Source organism: Malaclemys terrapin, chromosome 6 (genome assembly GCF_027887155.1).
Source record: "Malaclemys terrapin pileata isolate rMalTer1 chromosome 6, rMalTer1.hap1, whole genome shotgun sequence".
In the NCBI taxonomy this organism is placed as follows: Eukaryota; Metazoa; Chordata; order Testudines; family Emydidae; genus Malaclemys; species Malaclemys terrapin.
The window spans coordinates 15,084,742-15,098,530 of NC_071510.1; the positions used below are offsets into that span (position 1 = coordinate 15,084,742).

The following is a 13,789-nucleotide window of genomic DNA, read 5'->3' on the forward strand; positions in this document are numbered from 1 at the left end:
GTCAGAGCAGAGGGCTGGGGGAGGGGGTTCAGGGCAGAAGGCTTTTTTGTGTGTGTGTGTGTGTGTGTGTGTGTGTGTGTGTATGGGCTTCAGGGATCAGGGCAGAGGGCTGGGGTGTGTGGGGAGTGTAGGGCAGAAGGCTGGGTGTGTGTTGGGGTGTGGGGGGTTCAGGGCAGAGGGCTGGAGGTATGGGGGTGCAGAGCAGAAGGCTGAGTGGGGGGTGGTTTCAGAGCAGAGGGATGGGGCTGTGGGGGTGCAGGGTAGAAGGCTGGGTGTGAGTTGGGGTGTGGGGGGTTCAGGGCAGAGGGCTGGGGGTTTGGGGGTTCAGGGCAGAGGGCTGAGTGTGTGGGGGGGTGCAGGGCAGAGGAATGGGGCTGTGAGGGTGCAGGGCAGAAGGCTGGGTGTGTGTTGGGGTAGGGGGGTTCAGGGCAGAGGGCTGAGTGTGTGTGTGTGGAGGGTCAGGGCAGAGGGCTGGGGTGCTCGGCTCGTGGGGTTGCTCCCAGTCCCCTGACCTGAGCGGCTCATGGCAGGGGGCTGGAAGGGATATGCCCCATTCCACCCCCTTCCCCCAGGCCCCATTCCTACCTCTTCTCTGCCTGCTCTACGGAGCAAGGAGCATGCTGCCACTTGTCCCCCTCCCCCTTGCAAGGGCCATCAGCTGATCGGCCTGGGACGGAGAGGAGGTGGGGCAGGAAAGCACCATGCTGGGGGGAAGAAGCGGGGGAGGGGGGAAGCTTGGCTGCTGCAGAACCAAGTTTCTGCCTCCTGCCCCCGCAGAGGAGAGCGGTGGGCGGGGGGGCTGAGTGGGGCTGGGGGCCGCATCAGGGGAGCTGCATGCCACTCAGAATCAGCTCGTGTGCCGTGGTTGGCCCGCGTGCCGTAGGTTGTCGACCCCATATCTAGTATTTTTCAGCAAAGCCAACATGAGGTAGGTATATAGTTTTTTTCAAAAACCTTTAAAACCATTGTTCTTGTAATTACAAATCAGTACTGTTCTATAAAAATAAATAATTTCAGTGAAATTTCCTGTTCCTTATAAATGTTGGCTCAAAGACCTGTAAATCTGGCTCCTAATTCCTTTTAGTAGACTATAATACAGGCAAAGATGACCAGCTAATAAACTGCATGTGGTTCAAGCACAGGTTTTTGGGGAGGCCTGTGATGATGATTGAATAATAATTAATTAATTAATAAATAATCTGGCATCATAGGTGAAGAACTTGTGGATTGTCTTCCCCAATCCTTCAGCAGTTTGATAAGCACCTGCACCCTAACAATGGGTGCCAAATACCTGCATTAATTTTTTGATACAAAAAGAAATAATTTGCAATTACTTGAATAAGTTACATTTTTTTATAACTGATCCCCAGTCCATATACTGCCTGCTGATTCCAAAATCTGTCAAACTTTTCTTACCTGTAATTAACCCCAGCATTTTAATGAGTAGGAAGAGAAGGAATAAGGGAAAAGTACATTTAGTTTCTGTATGTGTCATGTTGGCTTTGCTGAAAAATACTAGGTTTCATGATCATAGAAAGATTTTTGTTAAATTGAAACAAAGTGATTTAAATGTTATTTAGAAATACAATCTGGTACTTAAATTTTATGGAAAATAGCACAAAACTGATGACTCTTGTAGATGCTTTCATATTTTCTTCCAAAGCTACCTATTTGGCTTCTAAACATGCACAACCCTACACTTACCTCCTCATTGTAGTATTACATCACTAAACAAGGGAACAAAACCGTGGGCATGTTCAGTTTTGCAAATAAATGACCCGTGAAAGTGGAAAAAACAGTCATTGTCTTAATTTGGGGTGGAGATATAAACCTTCAAAATACTTCTCTAAGATGGATCCTTCTTTGGGTTGCCATTATAAAACATTGATTTTCCCCATTTCCCTGTTTCTCATAATGTGAGCTTTCTTTCACTGTATTTCCTTCATGTTGACCCTGTCATTGCTTAGATACAAGGTGCACAAACAAGATATGCAATAAACTAAGGAGCAGACAAAATAGCAATGGATACCATAGTGATAGTCTTTTATAAGAACAGACGCCACTAGCTTTCTCCTGGACACAGCTAATAATGCCCTCTATATATCTATTTAATTTCTAGCATGTATAGTAGATTTGACTACTCGAGCACCATGTTAAAGAAAATTAATATGTAAACAAAGAAACAAGCATCCAAAATAAAATATTCTGTGGCTTTTATTTTTGAAGGAATGGATAATTCCTTTAAGGGGGTGATGACTGAGAGAGTAGGTGACCAAATATTCATAATTTGGTAGAGTGGGCAATATAATACCATATCTAGCATGGAACTTAAGTCCTTGCCCTCATTTTATTTATTTGCTAGGTAAAAGTTTTTGTCAGTAGGCATATAGTCATTTTGTAGCTTGCTGGATTCTGAATTGTTGCACATTAAGAAATTTGACCTTGCTGTCACATTTTTAATATGATGATCTGTTAAATTTGAATCTGCTACAAGAAATTGATCTAGTCCAGTATTTTTCTGTATTCCTTTTCCTGCTATTGCAGACTCTTACCTTCACAATAATTATTCCAATGTCCCTCCTAAGTCAATCTGCTGGGTCATCAGAACCCAAACACTACTCAGTTCTTTTGTGGGCAGAGAACAATTATGTGTCTTGGTAAACAGTTCGTACCAGAGTTCTGAATTCCACAGTAGATTGGCTGAGCAAAATCCAGATCCTGTCGGGGAGCAGAATTACATCAATGTTCCTTTTAATTTGCCACAAATTTGTAACTCCCCAGTTGAGTAAAAAAGGAAAGTAGATATCAGTTTTTTTGTTTTTTTTTTAACAAGTTCCTAGGAGTGACGCATTTACCCTTGGAATTTCAACCTAGTATGTCATTCCTGCAGAGTTCTTCTGCATATGGCAATTCTTTTGGTAGCCCTAGCCTGGGCTCAGAACGCCTTTATTCTTTTTCGAGTGCTTGCTCAGGTCGATTCCATTCTAGTGTGTATCCGTAGGGCCCGCTGTGGCACCCTGTGGAGTGGTAGTCTCATGCGACGGTATATCAGGCGCTACTGGCCCTACGCCCTCTCAGTTCCTTCTTACTGCCTGTGACAGTTGGTTGGCGCGCCTGGTCTTGCTTAGCAAGAGCATTAGCAATTCTTCACTGTTCAGATGGTTCTCCTTTATTATCTAGTCAGTGATTAGTGAGCTGTTAAGTGTTTTAGTAGTTAGAATCCCGGCTGGGACTTTGTCCTGGAGGGGGGCATGCCCCACTCCCCAGGCTTTAAGTCGTGTTCTGAGTGCAGCCAGCCGATGCCCATCAGCGACCCTCACGAGAGTTGTCTGAAGTGCCTGGGAGAGTCCCATCGAAAAGACAAGTGCCAGAACTGCAAACGTTTTCATCTCCAAACTCAAAAAGAGCCGGACGTTCAATTAAGGGCCCTCCTCATGGAGGCTGCTCTGCGCCCAGCATCGGAACCCTCACACTGGGATTCCATGCACAGTACTTCAGCATCGGCACACAGTGCACCGCTGGCACTCGCCGATACTGAAGAAGCGGCCTAAGTCATCTGGTCCGCAGGCACCATGCAAGGGAGCTTCAGGCAAAGGACCTGAGCTAGGCCTGGTGCCCGCAATGGAGGTTCTTGGGGGTACCACTGTGGTCAGACCCCCTAGCCCAGCCAGGGACCCACCTCTGAATCCGGGGAGCGGTAGGGAATCCCAGCCCATCGCATGGCCATCTGTGCCTGAGGTGGGTCCAGCGGGCAAAGAACAGTTAGGCCGACTGGCACTGCAAATGCCTGGCCAAGACACCAGATCAGAGGACCAAGCTGGAGATGGGAACGTCCCGGACCGCAGGCATTGTTTCCCTTCGCTGGGGTCAAAGACCCTGGTACTGCAACCCGGGTCTCCAGATCTGACGCCACGCTCTCGGCTGACAAGACACAGGACTCTGGAGTCGCGACACCAATCCCTATGTTCTCGGTACCAGTGGTGGTCCTGCCAGAGATCACCAAGGCACCGGTTGCCCATCGCCTCGCAGGCCGCCTAGGCGTCGGTCTCCTCAGATGTGAGACCATTCCTGGTCGCAGTACCGGTTGCCGGGGCTATGGTACTGTTCTTTGGGCAGGAACCAGCCCTCGCTTTCCCCATACCAGTCGCCGCTGAGAGTCAGTGGTCCGGATCGGAGGGACAGTTTAGTCCTTCCCCTGTCTGGGGAGAATCGTCTCCCTGCGAGGAGCCCACCAAGGCACCTGCAGCACCAGCATGGGTTCAGGGGCAATGGCCCACCCAGTGGCAATACTGCAACCTGTGGGGGCTGCCTGTAATGCCGGCACCGTACTCGCATTGTTCCTTCCAGACCGCATCGCACAAGCTGCCCCCAACACAGCCAGCGCCAGCATCGGAGCAAGAGACCAAATCTGAGGGAGGCCCAAGCAACTGTGGAATGGTCCTCGGTGCAGCAAGGGGATGCCCCCCAACCTTCGTCGGAGCAGTCATCCTCATCGTCCCCAGATGAGGCGGTGGCGGGGCCCTCACAAACTAGGAACTTCCCTCCCCCATGACTTCAGGGAGCACCAAGCCCTCCTTAAAGGGGTAGCAGCCAGCCTGAACTTGGAGGTTGAGGAGCTAGCTGAGGAACCTGATGACCTCTTCAGTGTCCTTCCCTCCTCTGCCCCAGCCTGGGTTGCATTCCCATTCACCCAGCGGTCCTGAAGATTGCCAAGTCAATGTGGCAGACCCCATCTTCCATTCCACCCACATCCAAGAAGGCGGAAAAGAAGTACTATGTCCCCCTGCAGGGGTTTGAATACCTTTACACGTACCCTCCTGCAGGGTCCCTGGTCGTGTCTGCCATCAACGAAAGGGCCAGACAGGCGAGTGGCGAGGGCGAGTGGCAACCCCAAAAATAAAGATTTCAAGAGACTAGACTTATTTGGCAGAAAAATGTATTCCACAGTGAACCTCCAATTTAGGGTCTCTAACCATCAGGCCCTACTTGGCAGGTACAATTTCAACCTGTGGGACTCCGTTGGCAAGTTCAAAGAGAGCCTCCCACAGGGTCAGGCACAGGAGTTCGCCACTCTCATAGATGAAGGCACGGTGGTAGCCAGGGGTGTCCTCCAGATGACCTGGGATGCCACAGACTCGGCGTCCAGGCTGCTCACCTATGCAATAGCCATGAGGCGTAGCTCCTGGTTACAGACCTCTGGGTTGTCCCAGGAGATGCAATGTACCCTCCGGGACCTCCCATTTGAGGGAACGGGGCTCTTGGAGCTAACTAATGCTAGGCTCCATGGCCTTAAAGACTCCCGTGCCACCCTCCCCTCCTTAGGCCTTCATACTCCTCAGCAAGCCAGGAAACTGTTGCGCCTCCGCCATCCTCGAGGTCTTGGAGTACCCCTCGTTCCGGCTCCTACAAAAAGACAGGGATTTTAAGCAACTCCACCAGTCGTCGTCTCGTCCACCTGTGCAGCCCGGTCCTTCCGGTGATCAAGGCAGCCAGAAGCAGTCATTTTGAGGGTGCACCCGAGGACAATGCCTCAGGCACTGAACCGGATCCACTCCTTGTCTTCCTCAACCACCTCCGCCCTTTCCGGCCACCCTGGTCCCGTATCACCTCGGACCTCTGGGTGCTCTATACAGTCTCATCGGGCTATACCCTGCAGTTTGTAGCTGACCAACCCTTCTATCCACCTTCCCCGTCCCTCTTCAGGGATCCTTCTCATGAGCAACTCCTCGTTCAGGAGGTCGAAAACCTCAAGAGTCATTTAGTCTGGAATTGACATGAGCAAATGGTTACCTACTTTCATAATGGTTCTTTGAGATGTTACTCATGTCCATTCCATTCCCCACCCTTCTGCCCCTCTGTCGGAGTTGCTGACAAGAAGGAACAGAGAGGGCACAGGGCTGGCGGCGCCTGATAAACCGCCACGTGAGAGCGCCACTCTAGAGGGCGTCACAGCTAGGGCCGGCTCCAGGCACCAGCTTGGCAAGCAGGTGCTTGAGGCGGCCACTTCGGAGAGGGGCGGCACATCCAGCTATTCGGCGGCAATTCGGCGGACAGTGCGGGGCCGGGCCCAGGGGCCGCTCAGGCCGGGGGCCGGCGCGGGGCCGGGGGTGCCCGGCCGGAGCTGAGCCGAGCCAGGCGGGAGACGCCGAGGCCAGAGCCTCTTGGCCTGGACTGCTCGGCCGCACCCAGCCCCAGCTTACCTGCTGCCTCCCTGTTGCCTCCCTGTTTCAGGCTTCCCACGAACATTTGATTCACGGGAAGCAGGGGAGGGGGAGGAGCAGGGGGTGGAGCATTCAGGGGAGGGGGCAGAGTTGGGGCGGGGACTTTTGGGGGAAGGGGCGGAGTTGGGGCGGGGCCGGGGCGGAGTTGGGGCAGGCCCCGGACCCCATGGAGTGTTTTAAAATGAAAATATGGTAACCCTACTATATGAGCATGCTACAAGTCATACTAGTTAGGCGATACAACTCTCCTTGTGCTGTACAGGACAAGGAATAAGCTGTACTGGTGTATAAGCAATGCGTTGTACTTGTATGACTTTAAATAAAAGGAAATTCACACCTTTAACCAAATGTTATACCAGTACAAAATTTCTGTGGACCAGGCCTTACTATGTATCAGGTAACGGATTGTTGAAAATGGACCTGAGGCATGCCACTTCCGCTTATCTTCCTTTGGTTTCTTAGAATGTGAGTATTGATATAGGGAGGAGATTTCTCTTGCTACCCAATTTTTTTATTGTACCTTTCCTTATGCAGAGCATATTACTTTTGTGGTTGTTCATATTAATTTTTCAGGTAATTGCATAGCTGAAAGAGAAAAAAGTCCCAAATGAATACCTAAATGCATAGACTTAATTTCAGGCAAATTTACAAACAAACTGAATCGTGTTCTTATGTTTATTTCGAGACCAGAGTTCAGGCATTGCACATGCATTTTATTGGTCAGTAATGTGATCAATCTTCACATTCTGTACTAAGTCTGATATTTATTTACATTAAGGCCACTTTGCACTGCTCTGCCAGCATAAAGGGGCCTTACACTCACTTTAAGCCCTCTTTACATTGCTTTGGCAGTGCCAAATGGGCACACGTTAAATGAGAATCCGACCCGAGGGATTAATGATCACCTGATAATTCCATGTTCTAGCCTGGTAGCCATTTTGTGGTGGCCTTTCTGCTGTCTTCATATAACTTGTAAACTATTGAGTGAAAGAAGTTTTCAATCCTAAAACAATGTTTTATTTGGAGTTAAGGTGGCTGACTGGTAAAGGCGTTTAATTCAAGTTAGCTAGGGATTTGCGGATCATTATTCCTATTTCTATATCACAGAACCTGAAATCATAACTGGTAATCTGTGGAAAATGTGTAGCCTCTGATTTTTTTTTTCTTTTGTTTTTTTTTGTGATGAGGTGCTAGGAGAGTATTCAGGTGTGCTTGTGCAGAAAAGATTTTGATGAACAAGACAAAGTCAGTTCATTTATTCTTTCCTAGTGGTCTTGGGGTAGTTCTATAATGAGTAACTTTAATTTACTACACTCGAGCCAACATCCACAAATTCCTGTGATCTGTTGTTCCAAAAAAACCCAAACTAATATCACTCCACTATTTTATAGTGCAGTTTAAATGTGGAAGATGTCCAAGACTTAAAAGCATGAGTCTGATGCATCCTTTAAGGAGACCAGGCTCTGTAGGCCCCATTCCCTGTGGATTGGCACAGAGAGATACGCCACACATACTCACCCAGTAGATTACAGTAATAGTCTAGAAAGTAAGGATCTTTGGCTGAAGGTGATGGCTAGTCTGAAATGGACCAACAACTTCTTAAAGGTTGCTGTTAGTGTGGATTTGTATTTGGGTAATAAGCTGTTTTTAAAACAAACAAACAAAAGATATGTGAATGGTAAATGTTTTGCCTTTTTAAACTTTACAACCACTTTTTTTCTGTAGGCTCTGGATGGCCAGAATATCTACAATGCATGCTGCACTCTGCGTATCGATTTCTCCAAGTTAACAAGCCTTAATGTAAAATACAACAATGACAAAAGCAGAGACTTTACTCGCCTTGACCTTCCTTCTGGCGATGGCCAGCCCTCCCTTGACCCCAACATGGCTGCCGCTTTTGGTAAGGAAACCTCCCTTCTAGGTAAATATAATGGAGCAAGTAACACTCTGCTTTTTATGTTGTACTGCCCTTTAGGAATTTCCATCCTCATTTCCCAAGGTTCCTAAAGGAGAGTGACGCTAGTGAGTCCAAAGTACTTGATGCCAATAAAGTGTATATGAAAGTTAAAGAAAAAAATCTACTCCTGGAAAATAAGTGAATATCTTAAACTGAATTTCCTCAACCAAAAGTTCTTCAGACTTTTAATGCCAAAAGCTTTTGTTTCAAGGCATTCTGTGAACATAATTATTTACTCACCACAGGGCAAAATTTCCTTAGTAGTATTCCAAACTATCAGAAGTTGGTCCAATAAAAGATATTACCTCAGCCATCTTGTCTCTCTAATATCCTGGCACCAACACAGCTACAACTATACTTCATACATGAGTAAATACTGTGCATCAGACGGTCTAATTACACAATAGTCTACAACCAAAACTTTGGTTCCATTAGGATGCTTGAAAATTGTAAGTATTTTAGAGAGTCTCATGATTTGTTGGAAAGCTGCGCTTTAAAAAACAACTCCCCCAAAGCTAAACCACAAAATGTACATTACTAAAGGTCTGGTTCAGACTTTCAGAAGATGAAAATTCAGAGATTATTGCCAGATGCTGTACAGGGTGGTATAAGAACCCCATGTTAGGTATATGTGGTATTTTCTGCCCCCCATAAGATCTTATCCTGATCTCTTAGTTAAAGATTGCCTTGAGAGCATGAGGTTTAATATCCCTTCCAGCATTTATCATTAATTATGATATTTCTTGATTATTTTTGGTATCCATATAAATGTGGTGGCGGTCTTTGGAATTTGGTATGTTCTCAGCCTCAACAACTTCTGGTGGCAGTGAGTTCCACCGTTTAACTATGCAGTGTGTGGGAAAAATATTTCCTTTCGTTGGTTTTGAATTTGCCATCTTTTAATTTCATTGAATGTTCCCTCAGGAATGAGGTATGGAAATAAAATTTTCTAAGTAGGTATGGTTTGTGGGGAAGGATGTGTGTGTGTGTTTAAGATTAATTTAAGTGAAGTACTGGAATATGAGCTGCTATGCTTACTGATCAGCTTTTGTAAAATTTAAAAACTGAAGATGTATTAAGTAGTTTTAACAATTTATGGTGGGTAAAGGTATTAATTGAGGGATACTAAGGATTTAAAGGGAGATGCATTGACCGTATTTGAGACATGTTGTAGCCGTATATACTTGTATTCCACAGGGCTGCTTAACAGTTAATGCACTGCAGTTATTGCAGCAGAAGAGACCCAAAGATCCAATATATTGGCTGTGGTGTTGGTATTGTGGCTTTGGCAATTTTATTTAAACAACCTCAATGGTAATGGAAATTATGAAAGAGGCATTTGACTAGCTGAAGAAGGTGTAGCCATCTGTGCTATTTTGACAACTATTTCCAGCTCTCTTGGCAACCAGCAGCTACAGCTGACAAGTGAGATTTCTAGCTCTTGGCTGTTGGATGGGCCTTCATTAAGGACCAAATGCTTCCCTTGTTATGTAAAAAATAAAATATATTTCTATAGTGCAGTCCAACTGGTCAAAGTGCTACAAACGGGTAAGAAAATCTTATTTTCCTCTAGCACAGTATAATTTTCTGATGTAGTCCTGAGAGATGACGCTCTTTGCTGTTTGGTTGTAGGGGTTTTGTTAGGAAGTATGCACATAATGAAGTTAGTTGTACTTGTTATTTGGCAGTCGCACTGTTTTTAAAGTAAGTAAAAATGAAGCCATTGAATATTTGTGTAATAAAATAAGAACCATTTCTGTTTAAAAACAAAATTATTGTAAGTCATCAGTACGGTATCACGGAAGCATTGGAGTCTCTCAATGCTTAAGATTGTGCCTGTTACAAACCTGGTAAGTTGTGTTGAATCAGGTTTAGCTAATTTGCCTGAAACTTCAGCAAGAGGGGGAAGAGTGATTATGGTACAATAGATTAAGAAAAGACTTGGATATGATACAGGGTTTACATTACATATTTGTGTGCTGGGACTGGTACAAACACCACCAGATCCTGTCTACTTTAACAAATAACCCATAATTCTCCACCAGTGCAGCTGCACCAAAAAGTCTGGAAGTGCTGGTATAGATAGAATTTGGGCATCTTTACCACTTCATCTAACCCTAAGGGTTAATATGTCCAAAATCACAAGAAGCCTTACAACTGCAGGCAGTAAAAAATTAAAATTGTCCAATTTCTAGCATCTGGCACAGACACCTTTATTTGAAAAGATGGTGAGAATTAGATACGTGCACATATGAAGTGACAGAGGTGAGGTGTTCCTGTCTGGAGAAATAGGGGTCCAGATTTTCCAACAGTGGTAGCATGAGTGGAAATGGTAGTACGGACAGAGCTCAAGTGTCTGAGGATAAAGTTAAATGATAGTGAAGAAGCTGGAACCCTGGGCTTGTTATTTAGCAAGTGGAGGCTGCAATGATAGAGAATTCAGATAAAGCCAGCAACAGTGGTGGATAATTATCAGTATGTACATTTAGCGGATTTAGTCCTTATTTTAGGATTTGGATATTGCAGTTTAAGTAATTACTAAAAACACTGCTGTATTTAAAACCATTTAATGTTAAACATTTTGGTAGATATCTCGTGTTAAAAACTTCTGATGCATTTTGGAATAAATTTGATTTGAAAAAGCTTTTTTCCCCATAAGGCATAATAGATTTTCTGAGAGTTTGCTTAGAATCTGCAGTCAACTAGATAGCAGAGGATTTTGTACATATGCTAGAATTCCTGATCTTCCTGTTTTAGCTGTATTCTATTCTTGCGTGTCTGTCTGGTATCGGTGTCCAACATACAGGTCCCATCTGGCAGAATAAAAGCCCTTTGTCATTGCTTCTCAGGAATGAATGATAATGGAAACTAGAACTGTGAATGAATGATTAGTACCCATATTGCCAAAACTTGTCAGTATAATGCACCAGTGCATGTATTACAAGCATAAAATGTGATGTGATTAATGCTTTGCATTGTTTGTATAAGGGACACTTTGTGACTACAGATAAGAGGGGAGTAGGCTGCCAAAATAATTTGTCAGAGCTTAGGTGTCTGCTTCAGTTGTTAATGTGGTAATTCCTACGGTATTGCACTATACCCACTAATATCCATATTATTTTAGGAAATGTATCTAATTCAATTTATCATTTCTGTTTTTGGGACTTAAGTATTTAAAAAATGAACATATGATCATGTTACTTACTTATATAATGTGTAGATAAGTCCCTTCGTTCAGTTTAAACTGATTTTTACTGAAAAAAATCTTGGGTTTTACAAAAAGTATTCATTTTTCCCCCAATTTTCCCCCTACTTTTGTATCATTCAAATATATAAAAATAACTTGTTTTATTAAGAAAATACAATATGTTGCATGAGATATATGTATTACAATACAGTAGTCTGTGTGCATATGCAAAGCTGCCTGTTGGAGTAAGGCTATGTATTAGTATAGAAGATGCACACAACAAACAAGCATGCACGCAAGTTCTGAAGTGCATGTACATATGGACGTACTGATGAATCTCATGCCCACCACATACATATTTCAAGCTGATAACAGATAACAATTTAAAGCTCAGACACTCTAAAATGGAAAGAAAACAATCTGTATCAGAATAAGTTTCAGAACCCTAGGAAGAATTTCCAAGTTTAAAACTAACAAAAACAGGAGAAAAGGATGAAGTTGAGTATATGCAGTGCAAATGGTGTGGCCCCATTATTAAATGTAAATATTTATAGGTTAATAGTTCAACTCTACAACAGTGAGCTGTTGGTTCAAATGAAAAGTTTTATTTGGGGATTAGAGATATATTATTTTCTTAAACTCAGAGATGGCATTTGTTTTGAGTTCTGTTTTAGTTTTGCATCAAACCACATTGAATTTTATTCATCAAAGCATTAATCTACTGAATACTTTCCCCCATCCTTCTGTCCACCAAAATAAACCCTGATATTTACCCAGAAAAACATTAATATTTTTTCCACCGATTTTTCACCTGTTTTTGTTGTTGTAGTTGTAGTAATAAACACTGATACATTCCTGGGGTAAATTAAATAAAATAAAAACTGAAAATGAAGGGCCCTATGTGTAGAATGCATTTCTCAGAAGTGGTGGACTAAAGTATAGTTGAATGTGTAAACAAGCAAACAAAAGAATCTAACATTTCATTTTGAAAGGGAGGGAGGGTGTGTGTACATACACAACACCAACCTATGTGCTGCTCAGGGTAATTTGGTGATTTTAAAACTAAATTAAAATGAAAGCAGTTAAGAAAGCAATCTTTGTTATAGATAAGGCCCCACATGTTTCCTGATTCCCAGTTTGTAGCCTTAATCATTGCAAAGAGAAGCTTTGCAGGTGGGGATTTGGGCACTTGGGAAAGCATGGGAGGCAATTTGTGATTGATATTTCTTCTAAACTCATTAGCCATAAGATAGTTAACACTAACATTTAAACTGACATTGAGGTTTCAGAGTTAAGCCATTGAGATCAATGAGACAGTTCATGTCCCTCTGGTATATTGTTTCAGGCTGTATCCGTTTGTTCAATTAATATTTCCCCCTGACACCTTCTAAAATACAGTTACATTTTGTAAGTAAAAGACGGGTGGCATATTGAAAACTAAAAATTTGGGACATGTAAAATTAATTCAGTTGAATAGCAGAGCAGGTGACTGTACTGTTGTGTTGATTTTATTTCTTAATTTGTTCTTTGTTCCCTTAAGTCTTCCCAAAATGTGACTTCAAGTGGTCATATGTAAGGGCAGTGTTTGAGATCCTGTCCTGGAAGAGTCTACTTTTGAACGTATCCAGATTGTTCCCATAAGTGTTTATGGGTTTAATGAGTATCTTAAGGGCAGTCTATGTGAACATTTTGTTCCTGGCAAGGTGGGGTGTGACTCTACCCCATGCTATGCTGCTGTAGACTAATTGACCTTGTGAACTCTGCTGATACATTTAAACAGTTAGTTAATATGCTTTGATCTAGTCCTGTTTCAAAGAGGACATTAACGGGGTCCACAGGAACACTTAGTCTGCAGCAAGCTAGTGCAGGTTAGATTTACACCCCAGCTTGCCATAAACTATAAACATTCCCATTGACATGCCCTTAGAAATGAAAAAGATCCAATAAAAATATCTAGTTAATCTATTTGCATTCACATTTGTTTTGTGAGGTTTTCTAATCTTGTATGTTTCACGATTGGGCATTCATTGTTTTTCCTTGGGGACAGCATTCTATTGTTTAATATTTTGCTGTCAGGAATTTTCCCATGTTCATCTTAAATCTTACCTTTTTAATTTTATTTGGTTATTTCTAGTTATATCCCTTTTGTTAATATACATTTCTTCCCTTCTTCCCTTCAAATAAGAGAACAATTACCACATTTCTTATCTTTCTCCTTTCTCAAATAGATGTCTGAGGCTGTACATATTAACATCCTCTTAGTAGTCTGTAACCTTCAATTTATCTGAGTGTGAGGGCATTGATGGGGACATCTGTCACATGTGCTTATGGGGAGTAGGAAAGTATTTTGACATAGTCAGAGGAAGGAGCCAGCTCCTGGCAAATCTTGTTGATACTTGGTATCACATAGGATTCAAAATTCCC

The 13,789-nt window shown here is 43.6% G+C and overlaps 1 protein-coding gene across 2 annotated transcripts in view; it reads left to right on the plus strand.

The window, feature by feature from the left end:
* Positions 1 to 13,789, plus strand: part of PTBP3 (polypyrimidine tract binding protein 3) — a 105,142-nt gene that overhangs the window by 72,530 nt on the left and 18,823 nt on the right. For both annotated transcript variants that reach the window (XM_054033234.1, XM_054033233.1), the window contains one exon: positions 7,947 to 8,121. In XM_054033234.1, coding sequence (XP_053889209.1) covers positions 7,947 to 8,121 — 175 coding nt within the window. The remainder of the gene's footprint in view (positions 1 to 7,946; positions 8,122 to 13,789) is intronic.